Source organism: Phytophthora infestans, genomic scaffold (genome assembly GCF_000142945.1).
Source record: "Phytophthora infestans T30-4 supercont1.36 genomic scaffold, whole genome shotgun sequence".
NCBI classification, from domain to species: Eukaryota; Oomycota; class Peronosporomycetes; order Peronosporales; family Peronosporaceae; genus Phytophthora; species Phytophthora infestans.
The window spans coordinates 993,086-1,019,668 of record NW_003303723.1 but is presented as its reverse complement, the minus strand read 5'-3'; the positions used below and the strand labels follow the sequence as shown (position 1 = coordinate 1,019,668).

The following is a 26,583-nucleotide window of genomic DNA, read 5'->3' as shown; positions in this document are numbered from 1 at the left end:
CTGTTCATGTGCACGCGATTGCTGCCATGCCGCCACGTATTTTACCTCTGCAAAGCCTTGGGCCAAGAAACTGTTATTCCGACCCTCACGCTAAACAAGAGATGGCTGATATCTACCGTGCGGTCGGCAATTGAAAACAACGGTACCAGTAATCACGTCTCTACACCGAAGCCGTTCGAAGTGAAGAATGTTCTGCCTGCTCGAAATCGACCTTGGGATTCAAATCGCAAGTATAGAGAAGCCTTACCTATTGCATCCGAAATTTGCGACACTATGGCTGGACTGGGTATGGCACAGTATCAAGATGCCATGCAGTACCTTCAAGAAGTGGCAGGTCGTTTCAAGAGAGGTGAGTTCAAAGATCCTACCCGAGCCGTGGGCGAGCCCGATCCGGAGGAGCTTTTACCAGACACATCTGTACCAGCTACATGCGTTTCCAAGCCAGACGAAGAAGTCACAGCTTTCGCAACGGCAAGAGAGGAGGATAATCACATAGCAAACTTGTCAGAGCGGTCTGGTCAGTCGGGGCAGTCGGATGAGTCGGGTCAGTCGGGCCGGTCGGGCCATTGTGGAGAGCTTGGAGAGTCTTCACAAACGATTGAATCGAGCGGTATAGGCAATGAGAGTTCAGGTGGAGATTGTGGAGCTTTACTAATTAACGATGAAATTCCATTAAACGCGCCTCTAGAGGCAGCTGCAGAGGACACGCCGTTTGAAATCGCAAGTCCTCCGAGGTCACGAGGAAGGCCAAAGTGAACCCCCAAAGCCAAGAAAGCAGCCCGCAAAAAAGCTGTTGATATGGCGAAAGAAGACTCGGAACTTTACGCGGCAAATTTAAGCCTTGCCACAGTTGAAGTGTGTTATCTATCGACGCTACATACGAATCCGCGGCTGCTGTTCTCACAAAGCTCAAGATGGTTGACACAAGCTTCAAGTTTAAGGCGCCTACAGCTCGAACCGTATCCAGCCTACCACCAACGAAGCTGGTTATACAATCGGACTCTATAACGAGAATTTTACGTCCCGAACAAATTCGAACATGCAGTGGAAAAGTCGCAAAACTGCAAGCAAAATACAAAGGACTACGCGAACAGGGTGTGGTGCTGGATATTGCTGGGATTGGTTTGTATTCAACACGAACGGTGGGTATCATGAAGAAATGGCACACAGCTACAAAATCCATTAAACTTATCGAGAGAGGTCTGAGTTGGGCGGAGAGTATTGATTTCGATGTCACCATGCCGCAGTCGTTTCAAGTCACAGAGCAGTCCATTCTTCCAGCAAAACTGAAGGCTATCCCCCTGCTGTCATCAAAGGTATGTATTTTGTCGTTGTACAAAATCGTTTCAGCTCATGCTAACTTTCCTTAATGTGAGTTAAGGCGGAAATACTGGACCTCATTGGGAAAACTCAACTAAGTGACGATACTATTAGCTTTGTTATGTCCTCGCTCTTCGAGTCCAAAGCCAGTATTATAACTGTGGATACAAATGTTATCGGTCCAATGGAACATGGTGCTGTCTCAGTCCCGATGACGGTATGTTCAAGAACTTGTCGACGGAGAAAATTCTGATCCCTGTATGCTGCAACAAGAACCATTGGTGTGGTATTATGGTGGATGTGGAGCGCACAGAGGCAATCGTGTACGACCCAATGGCTTCTACATACATGATTGGAGTCCGAGCGCTTACTGAGAAGATAGTGACCCAGCTGCCAAATTTCGCCCCACGAAAGTATCGTGTCTCTCCCTATCGTGGAAATCTAGGCGTTCAGGTCGACAGTTTTAACTGCGGGATGTATGTCTTGCTGGCGTTTGAAGTGTTTGCTGAGGCCGACGGACTTAGCTACCTGAACAGAAAGGAACTACAGTATTTGCGCTATCGATACCTCTGCATGTGCGCGTAAGCCTAACAAGTTAGCAATCGTTTTACTTTAGAAAAACGTTTTTGAGTGCTAAGTTGGATCCGCTGTGAACGGAGTACATTGAATGCTTTGCCCTCTTCGTCAGATTCAGAGTCTTAATATCCGTGTATACGCGCTGGACACGTATACTTGGAGTGCGTTTCCTGTGATTGCACAACTGAACCTTTATCTAGTCGGGGTCAGTCGGGCATCCGTCGGGTTGGGTCGGGCAATGTAGCCTGACTCTTTCACACCCAGTCGGGCTAGATAACGAGTGCCATTTTAAAAATACCAAACGCGAGAGAACAGACAAAAAACAATAGTCGTACTAACTAGAGTGAGCTGTGTACGTGTTTTCGGTAGCAGTAACACGTGCCCAACACGGATATTAAGCTTAGCAAGCATAAATTTGTAGCCTGCGATAATCGAAGCTCGCTTAGAATAAAACTGGTATTTACAGCAAGGAAGCTTTCGCGGAGATCTGCCTGCAGTGTTGGACAGGGTCACCCTACCGCTGCAGCGAACGGAGCAAACATAGCTGTTGCGGCTCACAAAAATGTCCCCATTGGGAGCCTAGCAATTTGCACATTTACAGCTCTGAATAAAATCCTTTAAGAGTAAATTACAGCTCTGAATAAAATCCATTTATTTAAGGCGACGCCTGTCAGCAGTCGTCTCATGACCTACGTCGCATGGTGAGGAGGATTGGCTTTGTGTGCATTGCTTCACGCATTCACCGCATGAAATTCACGGTGAATCACGCGGCAGTAAGTACTAATAGCAAGCGACCCTCGCTGTGGCAATGCCAGATACAGTAGTGTCTGGGGGTAAGTCGAAGCTACCTACCTGGCCTAGCGTGGCACTCACTTCGTTCCAAGATTCTTGGACATGTACTAGATTTCTTGCTGAGCTTGGCCACCAGAAAAAGAAGAGCAAACGTTACACAGTACTCGGAGACGGGCTGTATCGGCGAAATTCTGTTTATCGCGATCTTTTGACAAGTTTATTTGGTACTTCAACCGACAATTATTTGAAGAGACAATTATCGCGTGTATCTGCAGGTAAAAGCGAATGTCTTGAAGCTCGCAGAGCGAGTCGCACAGCCGCTGCAAGCGTACGGTACACATCCGGCAAGCAAACTCACCGTATTAATAAGTCGCAAGTGCAATATACGGCCGATTGACGCTCGCAATTCAGAGAAACGCCCCGCAGCAATAGCATCGCCCACTGACAGCAAGTACACAGCCACCCGCGAGTATAAGCCATGGGGTCGCTTGGTGGAATGTATTCTACCCTTGCGTGCGTTTGGCCCCAACGAAGTGAAGTGAATTTGTTTCGAGGTGCCTCTGCCAAAGTGATGGCTCTCAAAAACGACGGTTTCGTGCCGTTTCGGGCACCGCAACGGCACTCTGTCTAATCCAAATGTTGATGTAGGGTATATAAATTATAGCAGGTCTGTTTAACTAACCAAGAATCAAACGCAACACATTTTTCCCGTAGCGTGCTATCGCGGGGTATCCTTTGCGAAAGGTATGGGCTGTCCGGTCTACACCCGCGGTCTAGATCGCAAAAAATAGCCACGTGATCCCTGTCTGCGACCGTCGTGCGCTCGCCTGCTTTTCCCAGGCTCGGCGTTCCCGACGCCAGCCCCTTTCATTATCCTTTCCTCGTACTTGTTGCGCTGCACCAGCTATTGCCGCCTATCGAGCTCTCAAGTGGCTACCTACCCACTCCGCAATAACACACTTCCAGTTAAAACAGATACAATGAGTCTCAAGAGACCGCAGCATTCCATGGACGAAACCAGCAGTACGTCTTCGTCTTCTTCCTCGCCTGTACGCGCTTCTACAAGTAGAACCACGAGCAAGAGTCGACGTAGCCGCCGTACACTGCACAAATCCGACTCGTGTTCGTCTACATCTTCGTCTGAGGCTTCGCTTCCGCTAGCCTCTGCACCACGCACCGTTGAGATCATGTGGGGCGGGCGCACTACACCGGGCTTCACACTTAAGCGCAAGCGCACAGGCGCTATCCTCGTTAGCACCGTGACGCGCGAGACGCAAGTTGCTACGACACTCAAGGTCGGCAGCGAGTTAAGACTCGTAGGTGGCTTCCCGGTTAACCGTCTCACACTACAGGACGTTAAGAAGGTCATGCTTTTGGCCCCCAAGCCTGTGAGTCTCGTGTTCGTGAACGCGGACGACGTGGTCATCGGTAATGTCGACACTGGTATTGACATCGCAGAGCTGACGGCCGAGAGGAAGCTCTCGTCTGCTTCATCAAGTGCCGACCAGTCGCTGGCGTCCACAACGCTGTCCAGTGCCAGCTTACGACGTAGCGTGAGTATGGACATAAACAACCTCAAAGAGGAACACGCCGCTGAAAGCGACAGCGACAACTCGACCAACTCAGCGCCAGCATTCTACAGCACACCGTCGGAAAGCAACAAGTCTAAGAAGCGCAAAGTCTCCAAGCTTCAAGTGGCTTTGGATCGAGTCAACCAGCTGTTGAACCGTCCGGTGCGCCAAGCAGGCCTGCACATCGCCGCTGGCAAGAGCATCGTCGTGTAGATCTCTCTATTCACCTATTCGTCCTTCTTCTTCAACCATGGCCCCATCATGTTCTTCAATCAACTTCTTCAACATCTTCAGACGGAGAAAGATGAAGCGAAAAGAGCAGCGCGCGAGTCATTTGGAAGCTCCGCAAAATCTGCTTTACTCAATTTACGCAGAAAATGCCCGATGTATTTATAAAAAGAAAAACATGACAGAAATTGTGCCTAAATGTGCTCAGAATTAAAGAACCTTGTTTCTAAATTCTAAACAAGCTCAGAATCTGATCCTTCGAGGGAAATGAGCGTACGCGCCCGCAGGAATGCGTAGCATGTGCTTGAAGTCGTCCTTGTCAATGCAGCCTCTGCCCGACCGATCAGTGTACTGGAAGCAGCGGTCCAGGTCGTTCCGGAACGAGTGTAAGTGTTTCCCGCTTTCCTGGAACGGAGTCAGCTCGGCCACGTCTTCTAGCGTCAACAGACCGTCTCTGTCCTCGTCTACCATATCAAAAACCTGGTTCGCGCACTCCACAAACTCATCAGCTTGTTGGCTTTGAAGCTGTGGCCAGTCCAGCAGCGCAGCGCAGAACTCGTCACGAGATAGTAACCCATTGCCGTCCAGGTCGAGATTGCGCAAGAAGCCCTTCGCTTCGCCTCTGGTAAGGCGATAGCCACCTGCAGCTACATACGCAGCGAACTCCTCGAGTCCCACTCGCTCACTGCCGTCACGAGATACTTCACTGAACAGTACCAGCGCATCTTGCTTTAACGCAAGCGGTAGAAGTCGAGTAACCTCGTTAAGAACAGCACGTTGCAGACTGTTAAGTGAACGGTACAGTTGTAGCCTTTGTACCAGTGTACCGTTTAGTGCCGGTCCGGAAATACCCTTGGTGGCCTCTTTAGCAGCAGCCGAAGCCGTCGTTAAAGCTTCAGCCGACAAAGGAGCACTCGGAGCAAGCCACGGATGCTTGAGTGCTTGCTCCGCAGTCAAGCGTTTAGTCACATCACGCTCTAATAGCTGACTCACTAATTCCTTGGCCTCATCTGAGATGCCAGTCCACGGAGGGCTCTCTAAATCAATCTCTTCATGCTGAATACGTTCATCCAGCAGCGGTCCGGACTCAAACGGGAAGCGTCCACTTAACAGACGATACAAAATCACCCCACAACTCCAGAGATCTGACGGAAAAGCGTACTTGTGCTTAAGTACTTCAGGTGCCGTGTACAGTGGAGTTCCGTGGACATCGTGTAAGAACTGGCCTTCATCTAGGAAAGCTGCTCCGCCGAAGTCGGTTAATTTGAGTGGACTGTCGTCTTTAGTATCTGCAAACAAGAAGTTCTCGAGCTTGAGATCTCTGTGTAAAATACGCAGTAAATGACACTGCCATACAACATGCAAGATATCTCTCATGTACATCTTGGCTCGCTCTTCTTGCTTGGGGTTAGCCGTCAAATCCAACTCCTTCTCGCCTGATAACCTGGACGAAGCGTCTCCACCGACACAGCGTTCCATTACCAGATACACATTCGTGTCATCTTCATACGCTCCGAAGAAATGTACCACGTTAAGTGTTCCACCCAACAGCACCATCATGCGTCCTTCCTGTTTTAACGCCGCATAGTCCTTACGACTCACGACACGAGACTTAGGAACGATCTTAACTGCCAAGTCCAATTGTAATTCACACCCACGCGCCTCTTGCTTTATCGGCAGTACGCAGTACACTTGTCCAAATGCTCCTTCACCCAGCTTGTCTCCGAGCGTGTATTTCCCATGGAAATTTCGCGGTAGATTGAACTCCAGCTCCTCTGGCTTCGTGAAGAAGCTCGCTGCTTCGAGCGCCACATGCTGCAGCCAAGGGAACGGCGCTAGTTTGTCCAGGTATCCCCTCCAGCTTCTGCGAATACTACCATAGTGAAGACCCAGTGGCTTTCGAGACGCGGAGCTTTGGCGGCGGCTATTAACAAAAGTCGAGGCTCCAGGTGTCATAGCCGCATCTGCTTGTTGATGTGGCGAGTATTGATCCGGTATCGTCATAATGAAGCGGGCTCTATTAAGACGCGTTGAGCGACGCAAGGTAGAAGGGATCGCCTTCATGTTGTGTAAGTTCTAGAGCGCGGATCGAGGCGCAATAAGCATGTGGTGATGTATAGAAGAGAGGCCGAATGGACAGTACGCAGTAGATTGAAAGCCGACGCCTACACGGAGCAGGAGATAGCGCGTTCTAGTGCCTGCTATTCGTAGCGATCGTCGGAGTTGGCCGTTTACGGAGAATCTCCATGACCATGTCTCTGACAGTCGATTGTACCATATAACAGGTACCTTTTGTTAATGGCAACGTGGAGCTGACATCAACGAAATGTTGGATGGATAGACAGCACTTCAAAGTACCAGTACAGTATGTAGTAGAGATGGGAAGTTCTCCTTAAATTGAATGCGAGTTGATTACATCAGCGACGCGCTCCGTGGCGGACTCCTCTTTTCTCTTCTCTGCAGCTTGCGTCGACGTCTTGTCCTGTTGGATTCGTAGCACGCTGCCTGTCAGTAGTCGACTGGCTGGCGACAACAGAAACAAAATCGTATGCGACAGCGCAGCTGTGTCATCAACGACTACAGTGTCGACAGACGGCGGCAGCAACACGCAATTCACCTGGACATTGCGTGGCTGTAACTTGGCAGCTAGCGCTTTAATCAACGGCTCGACGGTAGAATCGTCCACAGCAGGCGCAATGTTTACGATGGTTCCAGTACTGGAGGTTAACCAGGTGTCCTCATTTACTGCGGGGTCTGGGAAGCAAGTCGACGACATCGACTCGCTTAGAGCTTCGATGAGGGCTCTGCATGGACACACACACGTCAGCTTGGCTGGTATAAACACCACATTTAGTAGGTGACTCGTACGTGCTGGTTGTGATTTTATCAGCGTCTCCGCTGGACTCCTTTCCTCCCGATGACAAACCGTCCATCACCTCAGATCCAGCATAAGTTAGCAGGAAGTCCACGCGCTGGTACTTGGTGGCAATGGAGCCACACCAGTCGGCGATGCTCTTTTGTGTCCGGAATGACCCCAGTACAGGCAGCATTACGCCACGGGGACTCTCCACGCCCTCGGAAGGGTCCGGAAAACGCCCGATGTGCTTTGTGTTGAAGTCATCCAACGCTGACATGGTACTGTACCATTTGGTACAATGTGAGTTGGTACACCTTCACAGCTGGTGAGTATTAAGCTTACCTAAAGGTAAGTAGCACGTTTGCTCCTAAGAGCCAAAGCTGGGTCGCTACGGACGCCATGGCCTTGTTATCACCGCCTGTAGCCACAACCTACCGTGAAACCACACATACACTTAGTAATATCGTTCTGGTTTGTCTAGTGTACACCTAAGGCGTACCAATTTGTTGAAAAATACAGTCTGCCAGTGTGCAGACATTGCAGCATCTTGGTAGAGTGCACTGGAAGACAAGCCGTCCACTCCAGCACGTATCAGTGTACCCCCAGCTGAATACGCCGACGCGGCCATGGCAGATACATCGTTCGCAGCTGCAGAAGATTCTTCGAGTTTCGCACGCTTCCGACTGCCATCTAGTTCCTCACGAAGTTCACGTACATTATTAATAATGTAGTCACCAAGTGCACGTTTCTGGAGCTCTGCGTTGTCGGGGGCAGCACCCGCAGCAACAGGGCTCGAGCGAGAGGTGGAATTAACAGTCAGTTGACTGTATAGCCCATTGTTGATCTCGGTACGTGCACTGCAGCGACCTTCACGCAGGTTCTGCAGGAAGATTTGCACGGCCAGATCTCCTTCGGCTTCGCGCTTGTGCTGGAGCAATCGCATGAACTCCGGGTGTTTACTCATCAAGTGGTTCTCGATACGTCCCCGACGACAATTGAGACGACTCCAGACCTTGGTCAGCTCGCGTTTGGATGCTGGGTCATCGCACAGCATGCAAACGATCGCGTCCTTCTCCTTGTCAGCGCCTGCAGCTGCGGCGGCTGTTACTGCAGCGGCAGCAGACGCACCGCCAGTCTTTCGCACCGCTTTGATTACTCGGCTGTCCATTTCGGACTCGGGTAGCGAGCGCTCGACGATCGGGAGCGAGTGCAGCCACCGCTTCTGAAAGGTGAAGACACGCTTACGAGATCCTGAGGCGCTGGACGTTTGTTGTTGGCTGGAAGCAGCGGTGGGCGTTGTCGAGACATCCACAGCTTCGGAAGTTATTTGCGGAGATAATTCACGCATGGAGGGGGCCGCGAAGGATGTCGTCGAGGTGGGGGAGCCCGCAGCGCCGACAGCCTTGTCCATCATGAGTGTCCTAGGCTTCTTTGTCTCGGACTGGTACAGTTTGAATGGCTCGCTGGTACTCGGTACCGAAGCCTAGGTACGATGAAGTTGAGATCAAGAGTGATGGTGCTGAAAGTTGCTGTGTCAAGGCAATATCTCACCGATTCTATATGTTCTCACAGGATATTCAATTAGACCCTGCATTTTTGTAAGATAAGATTCCTTCCTCCTCTAACAGAAAATGCATTTATGCAGGCCAAAATCACTGCAACAGGTTTACAGACTTCGAAGTTCCACTTCCTCCTCATTCCCCCCTCGACGTCTCGCGCTAGCAGCTCCTCACTGCCTTCCGACGCGTCGCTGCGTGTTCACCAGCACCTTGCAAACCTCCTCCACCATATACACGCATGACGGACGCGCTGAGCTCGCTGGCCGAAGCCTCCTCACTCGGCAGCTATCAGCAAGATGAACTGCAACAACCAGTACCAGAACCGACGCCAGTGTCTAAACCTAAGGCGAATTCGACCGTCACGATCCTCCCATCGCCCTCACCCAATTCTCCCGAGGTTACTAAAGTCTCCGTCTCTTCTTCATGCTCTGCGGAAGCCCCAGCAAGCCCTTCAATTTCCGATAAGGACGGATACACCACACCAAAGTCGAAGTTGGAGAAAGATGCCCACAGCCAGACCCAGGACATACCGTCGCTGCCTCTAAAACGCGCCACGGGTAAACGGAAAAGACTGGCCATCGATGATGAGCTAACGTCGTTCATTACTCCAGCGCCCACCAAGCGCAAAGCCAGTGGCGACTTCCTCCGTAAAGGTCAATGGACTAGCACGGAGGAGAGACTAGCCCGTCTCTTGATCGAGGCATTTGAAGAAGGCTACTTGCCGATCTATACAGGCATCCGACTGCGTGGCTACTTGGCCGTGCAGCTGCAATGTGACCCCATGCGGGTGTCCAAGAAGCTCTGTGCCGGTACCATTGACGGCAAGCCAGTACCCAAGAACTACGGCCAGAAGAAGTTTAAGCTTCGTAAGAAATCCAATTGGGACTCGGACGAGGCGGCTTGTCGCATAGCAGAGCTCCAGAGACTTACCAGAGCGCTGTGGACTGAGGCACGCATAAGGAAACCCTCATTCCTCACGCTGTCAACTACTCGCAATGTGGCTAAGAGACGAGGATCTGCTGAGGATGACGACTCCATGTCGTCACCTCCCAGTGGTCGATCTCCGTCATCAACGCCCAGAGCGAAGAAACAGAAAGTGTTTCCCATCATTTATTTAAACCTGTCCAAGCTTAAACGCTATTCGGGCAGAGGCGACAGTAGCGACAGCGAGCATGCATCTAAAGACTCCGACTCGGACAGTGAGCCTGTGAGGCTGGACGGAGAGTCCTTGCAAGCTGCATACGACCTGCTGACGCTGTGCAGTCCACGGGGAACGTCTATCAAAGGCAATTTTGAAACGTCTAAGAAAAATAAAGCTGATCCGGCTGAAGAGACCGCCGAGGACACTGTGGAGAATAGCGAAGACAAACCCAAAGTGGACGGAATCAAGGACGAGCCCAGTGAAACACAGGACAAATCCAGCGAGGGCAAATCCAGTCGGGAAATTTTCAACGAGGACACCCTTGTGCAGGATGAGGGAAAACCGGGTGCAGAAATGTCCAATGAGGGCAACGATGAAATCGCCATCAAGGGCGAGCTTGCCACTTCGCTGTCTGCGTAATTTGCGCCACCGTGCCAACCACACTACCACGGTGCCTACTAAATTGCTTTAAGGGGAGCTAGAACGTAAGTATTCTAGCATCTAACGTAGATCTGTAATAAATCGCGTATCATTTGATTTTTTCTTAGTGGAAGCAATTTCAAAAAGTAATTTTATTAAAAGTAAGAAAGTGAATTATTCCAATCCCGATGCTGCAATTCATCGATTCGCTAAATTTAGTTCCACCCAATAAAATTCAATGAACCCTGATTAGCTGAAGTGCCATACGAAACTGTCCCAAGGCATAATCCGATCCGCAGGACCAAGCGGTAATGGCTTCGGAAGACAAGAGCTCCTTGCGCCAGCGCAAGGGCAAGGCCATATCCGCGCTAGACACGCAGAACGCAGTCGACGGATCCATGGGCACTTCCCCATGCTCGCAGCGCTCGAGTCCGCGGCCCGAAAGCTGGTCGTACAACACTTTCCGCGCCACACACGGTAGTGAAGTGGAGGGCTTGTTGTTGTTCCCAGAACAGCCACGCCAGATCTTCGTGCTCGTACTCGTGGTAGCGGGCTTCTCGTACTACTCGCTCACTCACGACTCGCAAGATACGGTACAGAACGTACGCACCGCGTTGTTCGCCGCCATTTTGATCTTTCTGGTCTACTGTTTCTTACAAACAAGGGACGTACTCATGATGCGCCCCCATCCAGGCGTATGGCGAGTGGTCCATGGCTGCTCCGTCGTATATTTACTGCTACTGGCTGCTACGCTCGTACAGAACCGAGAGAGCGCCATGACCGGAATGCAGTACTTGTTCCCTGAAGTCGGCAGTCGACCCAAGACGACAACCCCAGCTCAGTTACATTGCGCAATTAACCCAGAGGTGCGTATTTAAAGTTGGGTTTTATAACATGATTTGGGTGATGAAGCTTACTATGTTGTGGGTTAAATTTAGTCGCTGACGCGCGGAGTCACGAGTATCTGGTTTATTGCGCATGTGACGGGCTGGTGGGGTAAGATGTGTATGTTCCGTGACTGGCGACTGTGCTGGGTGCTCAGTATCGCCTTCGAGATCTTGGAACTCGCACTGCAGTTCGTCATCCCGGACTTCCAGGAGTGTTGGTGGGACTCGCTTCTTCTCGACTTGCTGGGTGCCAACATGCTGGGCATGTGTCTGGGTCGCGTGACGCTGTGGCTGCTGCAGTCAAAGGAATACGACTGGTCCGGTCGTCGAGGCAAGAAGATGGGCTACTTCCGCTTGGCACTCAACCAGCTCACACCATTCAGCTGGGAGCAGTATCACTGGGAGGTCTTCTCCAGCTTCAAGCGGTTCGCCGAGATTTTTTTTGCAGTAGTAATATGTCTACTTACAGAGCTGAACGCCTTCTTCATGCTGACGACGCTGAGTATTCCGAAGGAGAGCAATTTCAACTCGTATCGCTTACTGCTCGTGTTTTTGCTTGGAATTCCCGCTGCTGCTGAGGTAAGAATTGCTGCAAGTATTTTTATTTTAACTGCTGATTTTTTTAATTTTTTCTTTACAGTATTATGAGTTCATTACCAACCCGGAATGTTGGCGTTTGGGTCAGAATTCGTGGATGATGTTGTCGATCGCTACGTTTGAGGTGCTGGTGTGGGTTAAATTCTCAGCAAATGGTGTGCTGTTCACGCAGCCCCCTCCACCTTTGGTGATGTACCCGATCGCGGCGTTCGTGGCCATGTTTTCAATCTGGATGCTGCTCTTCTTCCGCAGTGACCCGCAGCTCACCTCTCGACGTGCACGCGGACTTGTCACCGGCTGGGGGTATCTTGATGTGCTGTTCTGGGCTTCATTCACTCCGCTGATTTTCCTATCGTCACAATGGGCATTTTGAATGCCGACAAAAACTAGCAAACATTTTAGAGTGAAGTGCTTAATACTTCGAAGTAGTACTACAAGTAGATCATTTTGCACGTTTTAAGAAAAGGGTTAAAGAGACGAATGAAAGGTTAAACAAAAATGGGAACAATACGACGGAAATAACCTATTTTATGGAATACTTTTGAGTTTGCCAATAGTGGGCACTTCAGTTCAGATTTTTTGTAAGCGAGCTCATGCACATAGTTTCTCTCTTTGTGTAAATATTTATATATGGTGTCCTCCACTGTTCGATTCAGCTCCGTTGATTCAAAGCCGAAAAAACTCGCTTGCAACTCTGGCGTTGTCATGTTCAGCAGTAATATCAACGACAAGGCTCAGCATCAGGGTCTGCATACTCGATTCAGTGCAGTGCTTCAGCTGGCACTTGTAAAGTCACGGAGTCCGTGACTCTTCATGATGAAGTTAGGCAACAGCAGCCCACGACTTGAATAGGAGCTGAGCTGCCTTCTCTAGCTCCACATCAGACGACAGATTCCATCGCTCCTGTAACGTTTCGCTACCGTACTGCTGCTTCTAGTTTCGCACATAATCTGCTTGATATGGTTAACGGAGAGTGCAGCTAGCTTGAGACGAGTGAAATTGAAGATCGTATATTTATGATACACCTGGAGCGATAGCATAAGTCGTGAGTGGCCCATCATCACAAAGTAGACCTTAGGGAAAGTCATCCACGCTACCAATATTGTTTCCGCAAACTCGATCAACAGGTTTAAAGACGCCTTTTTCACTAGGATTTGACAAAAACGTCGGCCCACTTCGTTAAGTATGATGAATAGTACGAGTAAACTTTATCTTTCCTCATTTGCAGAAAATAAAGGACGTTTATCTTACGCTTAGCTTCTGTATGGACGTCTTACGAAAAAATCGCATGAATGGGATTGTGTGGCTCGTTAGAAAAAAATCTAGCTGAAAGGTTTTGATGAATGCCGTGAGCCGCAAATAGCTCAAGATAAAAATATTCACGTATAATAAATAGAGGGGCTAAACAACAATAAAAACTCGTTGCTTTCGAGAGAACGTTGGACGCCGACCATTACTTTCAGTAATAATTACAAGCGTCTTCGTATGAATCAACATGAAGACTTTTTAACACCACCGACGTATTTTTTTCGTTTCGACCTTGACATTACTAAGTGTGAGGGTACTGGTTCCATCGACGTTGCGCCTCAGTACGCAGTAAAGATGCTACACGTAAAATAACGTTTTGATTAGTGCTGGAAACCACGCTAGAGGAAAGTATATATGGGGCATTCAATGGAAACTAAAGCAGCCTCACTGTCGTGGTCGGCACGCGAGTGCAATACCACCTCCTGCTAAAAGGCTTGTTCCTCCTGGCTTGTGCAAAATCTGCTCCAAGAGCTTTGGTTTCCTGGGTACAAGTCGCATGTTCTGCGATATCTGCAAAGAGCAGATATGCTCACGTTGCCGTAACCAAGATAATTGCAATTTTCACACCAAATCAGGCCTCCGTGACGGAGAAGAAGCGCGTATTCTGTGTACAGTGCATTAACGACGTCACGAATACCGACGCTGTACGAATCGCACGCGAAGAAATCCTCAATATCCGTCAAGTTGAAGCAGTGCACCCAGGATTGTATGAGTTACTCGGGTTTTGTAAGTGTAATGTTGAAGGCTCGTTTTCCTAAAAAAAACTGCAAGTAAATTTGCATGTTTAAGTGAAAGAATAAAATGGCAGCGATGACGGCTTGAAAATGTCAATCGGGTGAGCTTCTTGGCTTTCAGCGAAGTCCACGAAATGCATCATGTCGTTCATACTCTGGTGGAATTCTCGGATGGGCTCCACTAGCTCTGTTTCGCTTGTGAATGGCTCTGACTGGTAAAAATGCAGAGCCGATGCATTTACAGGCACTTGTCGTGTAAACCACGAGTAGATATACGCCATCTTAGGCACAGTCTCGCTCGGAACCGCGTAGTCGAGTGGATCCACCTCCTCTCCTTTCTTGGTCGGGAGTGGCTTGATATAGAGTGCGGAGCCATGGAATGGAGGAGCGATGCTGTGCCAGGATGCATGTCCGTTCATAAAGTGATGCTTGATGGCGTTCTCAAAGATGAAGTGTGTTAACACTCGCACAAGATCGTCGTAGCCTGTGAATGCGGACGGGAATCCATGGATGTGCTCAAGTTGGGAGCTCCGCTCAGCCCACGTATGAAGCTCTGTGTCGTCTCGAATAGCTTCCTCGGTTGTGTAGTACGCCTTCATGTATTTCCACACAAACCGCTTGATAATATTGTAGTACTTTGTTCCGTACCGATTTAAGCGATAGTCGACTAATGACTCACGTGCCGCCAAGTCTGTTGGTAGATCGAGTTCTACTGACGTGGTCTTAAACTCCCGCATCACCGCTCGTAGAGACCCCGTTGCGCCATAGCCCGTGACTTGATCGTATGGTGTACCCGGACTCAACAACTCTCGTCTAGCAAAGTATTCCATCCCGAAATCCGCGAACAAGTGATAATCCATTAAGGCGTACACCGGATGTTCAGTCGAGAGGCTACGCATCATCTCGACTTGAACCGGGACAGAGATTAAATGGGTCTCGACAAAGTGCCGCATCTGCTGGAAGTTGACCTCCGTGGCATGCAGCGCCATCTTGGCCAATTGCCATTCACCTGGAGAATCCGCTTTCGTGTACGTAAGCTCCGAATCCACGAGTGTAATTGCCAATGGCAATAGCTGTCGTTTGTCGACATTGTTGCAGAAACATCCGATGACATTAGGGATGTACTTGAACTCCTTAGCAGCTTTATAGGTGAGATCACCGTGGTCGGAGAAGTCAGTGACGAATACCTTGTGGGTTCTCAACGCACCTGACAACGTCAGTTCGCCAAAAACGTCAAGAATCAAGTCTGATGGGACCTCCCACAAATTATCCGCGTACTGAACCAGCCGTAAATTGTTACCTAGGATACTAAGCCGCATAGCACCAAAGTTCTCGTCGCTCGAGTCTAACGCCAAAGGCTTCTCGATCATTTCGGTGGCGGCTAAATCTTCGTACGCTTGGTGGAAATCATCGACGGACGTAAACGGAAGTCGATCTTGCAGGAATGTCTCGATCTTGGACGCATTGAAATTGGTCGTCGCTGTGAGCGCTGTGGCTTGCAGTACGAGATGCTCGAAGTAAAGCATCGAAGACGTAGACACCTCTGGTCCATAATTTTGCTGGAATGTCTGGTCTCCAACGGAGTAGGTCCGCTCGACGTTGTGGATCAACTTGGACCTGGCTTCAATGATCGAGGCTCGGTGGCCATCATGTGGATCTGGAATGCTCAAGTCGCTTGTGACGCTTTGCAGCGTACTCAGGACCACCGCAAGCTTCAGCAGAATAGCAATCATTTCTACTCTTGGGTACTGACAACTTAAAGAGCTTCCTGGCTGGTTCACTGCAAAATGGAGAATGATACTTGCCGAGATAGCGCCATGAGTCCGAAAGGATCCGTAAAACCGGTCATTGCGTGGTCTTCACGCTGATCCGGTTAATTATCTAGGTCCAATTGAGATACAAAATACCTTGCATCAAGCCGCGTACTTACAGCAGAAGAGACATTTGTGCCGCGTGGATGTTGGTCACATGACCATAACTCCTTGGACGAAGGACCTTGGTCCACCTAACAAAGAATCCAACGTGGTACATACTTGGCCACCGTACCTTGCTACCGCCAGACATGAGACCACTACTTTAAAGTACTTTGTAGTAAACAATAATATCCGATGTTCAAAACAGAAATTCCTGGTTTGGAGTGTCGAGACCTCGGTGAGTAACAAGCGATAGACTTATTCCCTAGATAAAATTGTCCACTGTCCCAATTCAGTCTAGTTCTCTCTCTCTCTCCTATCGTTGCTTATTCCTCGCGGGCGCTCGTGATGTAGTTGAGCAGGTCAATCCGCGTGGCGAGGCCAGCAATCTTGCCGTCCGTGGAGGTCACAACAGCGAAGTAATCCTTGTCAAAGATGGCGGCGAGTTCGGCCAACGAGCTCTCGTGGGTCACGCGACTGAAGTTGCCGAACGTCACGGTCGCCACGGGATCCGTGCGCATGACGCGACCAGAGGAAAGTCTGGACAGCAAGTTGCCGATCGTCACGACGCCCTGCACGGTGCCGTCCTCCTTGACGACAGGCAGCTGGTCGTAGCCGTGACGCTCCATCGTCTCAATAGCCGCTGCACACGACAGCTGAGGCGACACAGTGGACGGGTGCGGCAGCTCCAGCACCGACACACGCTGCTGCGACCACCACGTGGCCGTCTCCTTGCGGTATTTCGAGTAGTTCTCGCGCGTGTGGACCGTGTTTTCCACGTATTTGTTCTCGTACATCCACGCGTCGTTCAAGAACTTGGACATGTAGTTGCGCGTCGAGTCCGGCAGCACAACGACGCAGCGTTGACCAGGCTTCAACACGGAGGCAGCACGGACCGCAGCAGCCATGGCCGAGCCGCTCGAGCCGCCACAGAGCAGTCCTTCCTCACGAATGAGACGACGGGACATGATGAACGATTCCTGGTCGTTCGTCTTCTCCCATTGGTCCACTAGACTGCGGTCCAGTACGTCCGGGATGAAGTCGTAGCCGATACCTTCGACCTTGTACGACTGCAGTCGGTTCTTGTCGTTCAGCGAGTCTGGCAACGCGAGGATCGAACCTTCTGGGTCCACACCGACGACGATCACACTGGGACATTTCTCCTTGAGTTTCTTGGCGATACCCGAGATGGTGCCACCGGTACCGACGCCCATCACGACCATGTCAACTTTCCCGTCACATTGCTCCAAGATCTCTTCGGCTGTGCCGTCATAGTGAGCCAATGGGTTGGACGGATTGGCGTATTGGTCCAAGATATGCGCATTCGGGAGCTCAGCCTGTAGACGCCTGGCGATGCCAATGTGGCTCTCGGGCGAGTCCCACGCTGCCTCTGTCGGCGTGCGGATAATCTCGGCTCCTAGCGCCTTGAGGACGTTCACCTTCTCCAGACTCATCTTCTCTGGATGAACAACGCTCTGCGAATTAGTATAGAGTACTCAAGTAATCGAAAGTGAGGCTGACGCACCCGGTAGCGTGATAATGCAGCGGTAGCCCTTGATGGCGGACGCGAGCGCCAAGCCGATGCCTTTAATACATTGCAGATGGAGTCAGTGTCTATGAATCTACGAGATAGCGCTTTAGTGAGGGTCATACCAGTGTTGCCGGAAGTGGGCTCGATGAGCGTGTCGCCGGGCTTGATGCGACCCGCGGCCTCGGCGTCCTCAACCATGCGCTTGCCGATGCGGTCCTTGACGGAACCTCCGGCGTTGAAGAATTCGCACTTGGCTAGCAGCTCACATTGCAAATGGGCTTTCTTGCCGATGCTGTTAATGCATACCATGGGCGTCTGGCCGATCGCCGCCTGGAGTAACATAAGATAGGTGGTCGGGGGGTAGCCATGACAGGAGCGTTTAGCCACTGGTATGTAGAATTTGGACGTCCACTTTGCAGATACACGAAGGGAGAGAGACCATGCTACTTACCATGATATCCGGCAGGACCTCCAATGCCGCGGGCGGCAGGGACGACTCGAGCGAAGCGGGGGAGGACATGCTGATGTGGTGCCTCAACTGTTAAAAGCTGGCAAATACCACCTATCCACCCACATTGTTTTTAGAGAAAATAAACCGAACCGGATGTGGGTTTAATTGGATGTAGCCATCCCATGTGCCGTGCAGTCAGTATACCTTCTGGGCCAGTTCACCTTTTGTGGGTGCGGTCTGGCGAAGCCTGCGCAATACATGTAATAGCGCACGCGTCGATAGTTACATGTATTCATTTACGTATTGTGTCTTCCAGGCGACGCACAGCACTGTAAGCTGTTTTCAAAATGATACATGTACCATCACAGCGACAGATCAACAATCGAGACCTTTAGCTGCAGCATGTAAATACAGTAGCTGGTTTGCGGGCTTCATAACAGCATCCCAAAATTTGCATTTTTTAGCTGTACCGACACAGTACCGGTAAATGCATTGGGCACTCTGATTAGAGTTCTTGTGGCAGTGCGAGCCACTCCAGGAACGTGCCAGGTTTAGGGATCCGATTTGACAGGCACAAGTGCGTGGTGCCCAGCACTTTGCGCAGTCGGTTGAGCCTTGAATTTTTGATTATGTTGTGAACATCGTTTTGGTGTCTGAGCGAAGACGCCTTTCCTTTACCTTCTATAACAAATATATCGCGCAGTTCGATTGCAATCCATTGTGATGTGGCAGAGTGATGGTCACTGCAATCTCTGGCAGGACACGCGCTTGCGTCGGATGCATTCCGCATTTGGCTCCAACCCGACCAAGCAGCTTCACCCCACATACTCGTCCACCATGGTCATCGTACGTCTACGCCTATTGTCCACAGTATTACACTGCTGCAGATCGCTAACATCATCTATGTCTCTTCCTACAGGCCAACAACGCCACCCTCGAGGAGCAGGACCCGGAGATTTTCAACCTCATTGAGGCCGAGAAGAACCGTCAGTGGAAGTGCCTGGAGCTCATCGCTTCGGAGAACTTCACTTCTCGTGCCGTCATGGACTGCCTGGGCTCGTGCCTCACCAACAAGTACGCAGAGGGTCTGCCGAACGCGCGTTACTACGGCGGTAATGAGGTCATCGACAAGATCGAGATCCTGTGCCAGCAGCGCGCTTTGACTGCCTACGGTCTGGACGCCGAGAAGTGGGGCGTCAACGTGCAGCCGTACTCTGGCTCGCCCGCCAACTTCGCCGTGTACACGGCTCTGCTGCGCCCGCACGACCGCATCATGGGTCTGGACCTTCCCAGTGGAGGCCACTTGACTCACGGTTTCTACACGTACTCTAAGGCTGAGAAGACGCGTAAGGCCGTGTCGGCTACGTCGGTGTACTTCGAGTCGCTGCCCTACCGAGTGAGCGCTGATACCGGTCTGATCGACTTCGAGAAGCTCGCTGAGCAGGCTGCCCTCTTCAAGCCCGCTATGATTGTGTGCGGTGGCAGCGCTTACCCTCGTGACTGGGACTATGCCGCCTTCCGCAAGATTGCCGACGACAACGGCGCTTTGCTTATGTGCGACATGGCTCACTACAGCGGTCTGGTCGCCACTCAGGAGCACGCTAGCCCCTTCGACTACTGCGACATCGTGACCACGACGACGCACAAGTCGCTGCGTGGCCCCCGTGCTGGTATGATCTTTTTCCGTCGTGACGAGCGCGGCTTCGAGCCTCGAATCAACAACGCTGTGTTCCCCGCCCTTCAGGGTGGCCCGCACGAGCACCAGATTGCCGGCATTGCCGCTCAGCTTAAGGAGGTACAGACGCCCGAGTTCAAGACCTACGTGCAGCAGCTCAAGGCTAACGCTAAGGTCCTATCCAAGACCCTGACCGACCTGGGTTACTCGATGTGCACAGGCGGCACTGACAACCACCTGATTCTGTGGGACCTGCGTCCTCAGAGCGTCACGGGCTCCAAGCTCGAGAAGCTGTGCGACATGGTCTGCATCACGCTGAACAAGAATGCCGTGCTGGGTGACCGCAGCGCCCTGACCCCGGGTGGTGTGCGTGTCGGCACGCCTGCTCTGACGAGCCGTGGCTTCAAGGAGGCCGAATTCGTCAAGGTCGCCGAGTTCCTCGACCGCGCTGTCAAGCTGTGCGTAGAGATTCAGAGCACGAGCGGCAAGAAGCTAGTTGACTTCGTCAAGGGCGTTGAGGCCCACGAGGGCGTCAAGCAGCTCCGTCGTGATGTCAACGCTCTTGCCACGTCTTTCGAGATGCCTGGCTTCAAGATTTCTGAGATGCGCAACAAGACTATCGAGGAATAAGCGCTCATCAGCTTTTGCCGCATGAGTTAGATTGACTTTCCACTGGAGGCTTCCTATAGATTGTGTGCAGTGCACTTGGGGAGCTGCTTTCCTTTGAGAGCACCTTCCACCACTGACATAGTAAATGCATGTCATGTGATCCAAATCTAAACAACACACACACAGCACCCCACTCAATATATTCCGCCGCAGTCGATGGCCTCATTCAATTTCTACTCTGTCTCCATTGTACTGCATGTAATGGTTCTGCGGGTAGACGAGTAGGACGTTCGTAGCCCCATGACTTCTTCGCGAAGAACCAGTGCGGCGTCGCTCTTGGATCCCTCGGCAACACACTGCGCACAGAAGATGAGCTTCTTGTCGTTCACCTTGCTCCGGTTATGGGAAGACACCACACATACTTGTTTCTTGACGCAGCAGCGCTTACAGACCCACTCGGCGCAGCAGGCACAGGCTCTCGGTGCGGTCCGCAAGAACCCGCCAAACCCGCGCCTGCAGACTTGACAGCGCGTTGCGGATTGGATACGAGGACGCGTATTTTGACCAATCATTGCGATCCCACCAGATGATGTGGAGCTGGAACTTTGACTGCTGCTGGCAAACGAATCGCGCCCTGTCCGCATCCGCATCCACCACACGAGCTTCTTCATCTGCGCGCACTCGACGTAGCGAGCCATCGACAGCCATTGGGTCGAAATTGTGTGCAGCGAAATGTTGTTCAGCATCTCATTGCTCGAGTAGAAGTCGAAGTAGCCGCGTCTATAGCATTCGACGAGCGTTGTACTTTTCTGGCGGAAGAACGAACACACCGACATGTTGGCTCGCTCCACGCCGTGGTTCCGGAAGATTGGAAGTTGGGCGAAGCCAAGCGAGTGGATGAGGTGGAAACCCACTAGCTCACCGTAATCGTTAGGCACCATCCCCGTTGCTTCGATACAGGTGTAGTCTCTAGGTTCTGAAAGAGAATAGTATCGCCACGTAACGTTGAGTGTGTGGAACGGATCATCCGACGAAGGACTCTCCACACAGCAGAGCACCTTGCTGTTCACGATACCATCTTGCACGAACTTGGAACGGGCTCGCATGGCGTCCGTACTTGTTGCAATGGACGCGTACATGACGTCGTTTAGATTGCCAGCTATCGTTCCTAACATGAGTAATGATGGCATTTCGAACTCTTCCGGATGAGAAAATCCAGCTCGCATACACGTCGCGCTGTTTCCGCTTGGCAAGGAGTTTTGCGACTGGAACTCCTTAAACACCCTTATTCCATCCTTGCGCCGCACTTCTCGCCACGTACGCGAATCAGGGAAATTATCTCTTGTCAACCGCAGCTCTTTCTGCTGCGTCAGGTTTGTTTCCAACATTCTGACAGACAACTCCAGAATCGCTTTCATGTCCTGAGCCGACAACTGAAGGTGGGGCATCGCCTGCGCCATCAGGTCGTCCTTGGACATGGCGGAGAGCGCGGCTGGATCCGGAATGGTTGCTCGTTAAGTGTCTTCGAGTCAGGTCACGGGCTCTACACGTTGAGGAAATCACAATGATACAAGTCATGTTACGGATTGATTCAAGAGGTTACCCATAACCGGCGACAACAGACAGATTCCGAGAAGAAAGTGTGTGTCATCATTTACTCCCGCTTGAGTCTAAGCATCCTACTTCGCCTGTGTTGCTCACCTCTCTGCACAATGTAATCAGCACTCGCCGCTAATATTGCCGTTTAAGAACTTCCGGCGAAGAACTCTCGTAGCGAAGGCAAGTCAGCAAATGCAGCTGATGCAGAGGCGCGAGCGAGGCTCTGGGAATCGTGTAGCCCGCGTAAGTACAGCGTTGCGACTCACCGATACTTTGGGATCCGCTCACCACAGTGGCTCATTAGTTTTATTCGCGGTAGTCTTGCGTGATGGAACTCTGGCCACAAGCGGCAACGCTCATCAGGACCCGTGCCCCGCGCCTCATAGCGCAATGCACGCCCGAGGATCCAGCTGCAAAAGTATCCTGTGTTCTGACTTCAGTCGGGTAGAAATGTGAGGTTATCAGTTCAGACGGTAGTTGAAGTGCTTAAAGAAAGTTAGACTAGAACAACCTTGTGCAATAGTGTCAACTAGCAAAACACATCCGTTCATGTTCCGTCTCGGAGCTACTTCGTAGTACGAAGTTCGTACTAATCGATATGTGTGTTTTCCTTTCCTGCCAGGAGTCACTGACTTCAGTTATTGGCCATTGGTTCACCCTTAGGTGCTTCGGTCTTTGTTACTACATGCACACGCTTAGGCTGGAGCCACGTAGCGTAGTACTCCTCACCGTCAAATTTGGAAACAGAAGGACAGTCGTCATGAAGAGGGAATTTGGCAAATATCATTTTAAAAACTTACAGTGACATTGACCATACAAAACACCAATTTGTTACAGGAGCACGCTTTTAGATCTGCTCGGTTGCTAACAAATTGCCATGTTTCCGATATTGTAGCGTTAATGTAGCTTAAACATTGACATTTTGAAGACAGTACATTCATTACCAGCTCGGCAGACCTTGTGTGGCGGCGATGAAGTCATCTCGTGCCACGGCACCAGCTTCACTGCGCATGGCGTCGGCTACGCACTGCTTGCAGAAATTTTTCTTGCGTTCTCGAACACATCGCCGAGTACGGGAAAAAAGGCACAAAGTCTGTTTAACACTACAGCGCGAACACACGTCTTCGTCACAGGCCTGACAAACGCGTCGAGAGGCTCCCAGGAAGTGGAAGCTTTTGCAGCACAGCTTGCACCTCGAAGCCAGTACCCTTGCCGGCTCAGGCGGTGCAGGTAGCAACACGACTGAGCTGCTCGAACTTGATGTTGAACTCGACAATTGCGACTGCAATGGATTGGAGCTGCTGCTGTAGCTTCCGAATCCACCGTCACCACTGTCGCTTTCACTGCCGTCGGAAGTAACGAACCCTTTACCACAATTAAGGAGCCGTGTCAGCTTTAGGCTTTGAGCGTACGATACGAGTTTAACGCACGAAAGCCACTGCGACGCGAGCGTGTGCATCGAGATGGAGTTCAGCATAGCATTCGTGGTATCGAGGTCGTAGTAGCCGCGTGCGTAGCACTCTACCTGAGTAGCTGTTCGTTGACGGAAGATCCAACATACCGACATATTGGCACGAGCAATTCCTTTGTGCTCGTGGCTCGGTAGTGCATCGAAACCTACGGAGTGGATGAGGTGGTACGCAACCCGTTCACCACGTGCAGTGTTGCCCCATCCAGCGACATCAAGACACACGTAATCTCGGGGTTCAGAGAGCGCATAATAGCGCCAAGTCACATTGAGGAAGTGCATCGGATCCGCCATCGTCGGTTCAATAATGCGGGCCAGCACCTTCGCGTCGACAATACCGTCATCGGTATACTTGGACTTGGTTAGAATGGCCTCGGTTGAAGACGCCGCTGTGGCGTATAACACGTCGTCCAGGTTACCTTTGACTGTTCCCATGAGCAGTAGCGACGGCGGTACTTTGGCGGTTTTTGCAGCACTATTCCCAGTAGCTGCTTGGGCTCTAATCTGCTGCTGCTGTTGGCGAGTACTCTGCTTGTAGACTCGAACTCCTTCGCGTTTTTGGATCGAAATCCACGATCGAGAATCTGGATGGCCGTCGGGGGTCACTGCTAGTTCACTGTACTGATCCAGGTTCTGCTGGAGAAGCGTAGCCGCCAGTTCCCGCATCAGCTTCTCGTCGTATCGCTCGAGCTCCAACGCCGGCATGGCAATGCCATTCTTGGAGTGAGGCATGTCTTCCGTGTTCGTAATTTTGATTCGTGAATCTAAAAGCTCGATAATGACACCCAATGTCTGCACGGCTCTCAGTTTTCTTTTACGTGCGACTCGTCACTTCTCGATTTCCACGCAGTAGCAGACGCTTTTGCAAATGAAAGTGTTGGCCCGTCCAAACTCAAGTTTTGAAGGACGCAAAAAGGCGGGACGACTTGAAGGCAGATCGATTTTCGAAAACTGGAACGAAAGCGACAAGTCGATCTATGTTGTCGGCAAAAGGTTGCTAAGGTGCTGGATCACATCCATGTGGCGACTGTATGACTGTCTTTTAAGTCAAGTGGGTAGTGTCGACGAGGCCACCTTGAGTCGCCATCCATATGCCCGATCCAAAACTGACCAGCGACTACCTGAACGTTAACGCGTGCGAGTGCGCTGCAATTTCAGTTTCGTAGATCGACAGCCGGAAGAGGAGAAGTAACCACACACTCTCGAGGGAAGTGAACACAGATATTAAGAGCTTTCAGCGGTTATGCTCATTTTGAAGGCGGGTTGTTACTATTATAAAATAGCTTGGGTCAAGCGAAACACTGGCGGCATCTTGGTATGGATGAATATACACGTCTTTCCGACAGACACAAAGGCAAGATTGTGAATATGGGATTAATATCCAATCATATACTACAATGTACCTTAATTCAGCCAATTAGGTCGCACAGGAGCAGGCTCTTCATTCCGACACTTTCTGACAAATATTTGTCGGAAGCTAGAGCTAACTATTTTGAAACCAATACTGAATTTAAGTCGTGTAAGATATATGTCAATATTTTTGTGGTTCCGACAATGCGGTATACCTCCTACTTTAGGTTAAAATTGAGCAGTAGTGTTAAGGTACACTCAACCAGCCAAGTCCAGTTAACAAAAAGCAGAAAAGACAAGCAGCAACCAGCATGAGCCTCTCCGCACTTATCCCTACAAACACGCAAAAAGCGCGTACTACCGGAATAGGCGCGTTCGAGCGTATGCTTAAAGTCGAGGATGTATCCATGGACGTTGTCCGAGCATGCATTTTCAGTGACAGCTCTGGAAAGAGCTTAGCGGCCGTGATGGATCGTTTTGGCTACTATCTCGCCACATGCGAAGGTAAGAAAGGTAAGTTGGCGCCCAACACCGCCATTTCTTACTTTAGAAACGTGAAGCTTTGGTTTTTCGATGAGTATCCTCATCTTAGAGTACCAACCGAGCTAATTTTGCTTAAACAAGGGAAGACTCTCGAAAAACACTGCTTAAAACGTGATAATGGAGGATTTACTAACAAGGCACCACCTTGTACAAAGGCGGATTTGCGCTCACTAATATGCTATGTGTACAAAACAGCATCCGTCGCCTCGGATTACGAAGATGCAGCGCTTGCGTGCCTTATGTGGCATTGCTTCGGCCGTTCATCAGAGCTCGGCTACGTCACAAAGCAGCACATTACAATGTCAGCTGACAACGTTTTCTACATTCGGATGCTACGAATGAAAACAGCTGAGGAGCAAGGCCTCACGCTCGTACCTGATCGGGCGGATTTTGTGACCTGCCCGCTGCACACGCTCGCAGTAGCCTTGGTGATGCAGGAGTCGCCTTGTGTGTCCCTGCTAAGCCAGCTTCCTTCTCTTGTGACACCGTCTACACCCTCACTTGATGCAGCAGCACCCCTTCTCGATGTACTACGAGTACCTTCGGTCAATGCTGCCACCTCTTCGCAGCTTCCTGCAGCAGGGATGACTGACCCGGTGGCTGCCACTCTGCGAAGCGTCCCGAGCTCCGCTGCAGCCAACCCTTCAGCGACCAACCAAGCTCGCGGTGACGACGGGGTTCAAGCGTATGTGAACCGGTTCCTGAAGCGGGTGTCGGAGCCGGCAGGAGCCTCAGCCAACTTGACCTCGCACTCCTTCAGGCGGGGCGGGGCGCAGCATGCAAACGGGGACGAGCGGCTGGCTGCACAGTGGATCTTTGATCGTGGGTCATGGGACATGACGCGCACCAACAAAGGATTCGCCTACGTATTCAGTTCGCCGCGTAGGTACCGGTAAGGTAGGTTGCAAATACCTTGTCCCCCGAGGCTGCTGCGCCCGGGCCGCTTTCCGGCGTTCCCCACTCCCACGGTTTGCCTGCGCCGCCTGTCGTGAACCCGACAAAGCCGTCTTCAAAATCCTGCACATAACCCGCTTTAACCCCGCTGCTGATTTCCACCGAATAAACTTCGGAATCATAGCCGTTGTTGCCGTAATCATTTACGCGGATATAATATTCCACTCCTGCCGGTTTGATCAGAAAAGAAGGAATGGAAGCGGCGTAAATGCCATCCTTGTAGTCCCCGGAAACGCGTTTTCCGGGAATATACACGTAATTGGCTGTTCCTTTCGTTCTAGCATATACGTCGACATTCAGAATGCTTACATCATCAGTCGCATGAATCGTAAGCGGGATATCGACGCCCGCGAATCCGGCCGTTACCGGCGTATGTTCGATCACCGGCTCTCCCGTATCTTCGCCTCCCGTGCTGACCTTCCCGGATACGGAGCCGATGCCCTCCAATACGGAGCCGACAGCATCAAGCGCATTCACTATGCCGTGTCCGTAACCGTTGT

At 51.0% G+C, this 26,583-nt stretch overlaps 11 protein-coding genes across 11 annotated transcripts; 4 read left to right on the top strand and 7 right to left on the bottom strand.

The window, feature by feature from the left end:
* Positions 1–3,668: 3,668 nt before the first annotated feature.
* Positions 3,669–4,472, top strand: PITG_14704 (uncharacterized protein; the record flags this gene model as incomplete). Its single annotated transcript, XM_002898539.1, has 3 exons — positions 3,669–3,715; positions 3,758–4,109; positions 4,197–4,472. The coding sequence occupies 3 exons, from the start codon at positions 3,669–3,671 to the stop codon at positions 4,470–4,472; spliced, it is 675 nt and encodes a 224-aa protein (XP_002898585.1).
* Positions 4,473–4,730: 258 nt separating this feature from the next.
* PITG_14703 (calcium-dependent protein kinase, putative) lies at positions 4,731–6,707 on the bottom strand (the record flags this gene model as incomplete). The annotated part of the gene is made up of 1 exon (XM_002898538.1): positions 4,731–6,707. One exon carries the CDS (start codon positions 6,549–6,551, stop codon positions 4,731–4,733), a length of 1,821 nt encoding a protein of 606 aa, XP_002898584.1.
* Positions 6,708–6,879: 172 nt separating this feature from the next.
* PITG_14702 (uncharacterized protein) lies at positions 6,880–7,263 on the bottom strand (the record flags this gene model as incomplete). The annotated part of the gene is made up of 1 exon (XM_002898537.1): positions 6,880–7,263. One exon carries the CDS (start codon positions 7,261–7,263, stop codon positions 6,880–6,882), a length of 384 nt encoding a protein of 127 aa, XP_002898583.1.
* Positions 7,264–7,682: 419 nt separating this feature from the next.
* On the bottom strand, positions 7,683–8,758 carry PITG_14701 (uncharacterized protein; the record flags this gene model as incomplete). The annotated part of the gene is made up of 4 exons (XM_002898536.1): positions 7,683–7,775; positions 7,844–8,098; positions 8,159–8,595; positions 8,689–8,758. 4 exons carry the CDS (start codon positions 8,756–8,758, stop codon positions 7,683–7,685), a joined length of 855 nt encoding a protein of 284 aa, XP_002898582.1.
* Positions 8,759–9,406: 648 nt separating this feature from the next.
* On the top strand, positions 9,407–10,156 carry PITG_14700 (uncharacterized protein; the record flags this gene model as incomplete). Its single annotated transcript, XM_002898535.1, has 3 exons — positions 9,407–9,434; positions 9,515–10,060; positions 10,116–10,156. 3 exons carry the CDS (start codon positions 9,407–9,409, stop codon positions 10,154–10,156), a joined length of 615 nt encoding a protein of 204 aa, XP_002898581.1.
* A 619-nt stretch (positions 10,157–10,775) lies between these two features.
* Positions 10,776–12,321, top strand: PITG_14699 (phosphatidylserine synthase, putative; the record flags this gene model as incomplete). The annotated part of the gene is made up of 3 exons (XM_002898534.1): positions 10,776–11,330; positions 11,403–11,930; positions 11,992–12,321. 3 exons carry the CDS (start codon positions 10,776–10,778, stop codon positions 12,319–12,321), a joined length of 1,413 nt encoding a protein of 470 aa, XP_002898580.1.
* Positions 12,322–14,040: 1,719 nt separating this feature from the next.
* PITG_14698 (uncharacterized protein) lies at positions 14,041–15,723 on the bottom strand (the record flags this gene model as incomplete). The annotated part of the gene is made up of 1 exon (XM_002898533.1): positions 14,041–15,723. The coding sequence occupies one exon, from the start codon at positions 15,721–15,723 to the stop codon at positions 14,041–14,043; it is 1,683 nt and encodes a 560-aa protein (XP_002898579.1).
* A 418-nt stretch (positions 15,724–16,141) lies between these two features.
* PITG_14697 (cystathionine beta-synthase) lies at positions 16,142–17,972 on the bottom strand (the record flags this gene model as incomplete). Its single annotated transcript, XM_002898532.1, has 4 exons — positions 16,142–17,362; positions 17,429–17,488; positions 17,557–17,764; positions 17,886–17,972. 4 exons carry the CDS (start codon positions 17,952–17,954, stop codon positions 16,230–16,232), a joined length of 1,470 nt encoding a protein of 489 aa, XP_002898578.1.
* Positions 17,973–18,608: 636 nt separating this feature from the next.
* PITG_14696 (serine hydroxymethyltransferase 1, mitochondrial precursor) lies at positions 18,609–20,836 on the top strand (the record flags this gene model as incomplete). The annotated part of the gene is made up of 2 exons (XM_002898531.1): positions 18,609–18,731; positions 18,805–20,836. 2 exons carry the CDS (start codon positions 18,609–18,611, stop codon positions 20,188–20,190), a joined length of 1,509 nt encoding a protein of 502 aa, XP_002898577.1.
* Positions 20,403–21,722, bottom strand: PITG_14695 (uncharacterized protein; the record flags this gene model as incomplete). Its single annotated transcript, XM_002898530.1, has 1 exon — positions 20,403–21,722. One exon carries the CDS (start codon positions 21,645–21,647, stop codon positions 20,403–20,405), a length of 1,245 nt encoding a protein of 414 aa, XP_002898576.1.
* A 986-nt stretch (positions 21,723–22,708) lies between these two features.
* On the bottom strand, positions 22,709–23,968 carry PITG_14694 (uncharacterized protein; the record flags this gene model as incomplete). The annotated part of the gene is made up of 1 exon (XM_002898529.1): positions 22,709–23,968. The coding sequence occupies one exon, from the start codon at positions 23,966–23,968 to the stop codon at positions 22,709–22,711; it is 1,260 nt and encodes a 419-aa protein (XP_002898575.1).
* Positions 23,969–26,583: the final 2,615 nt, after the last annotated feature.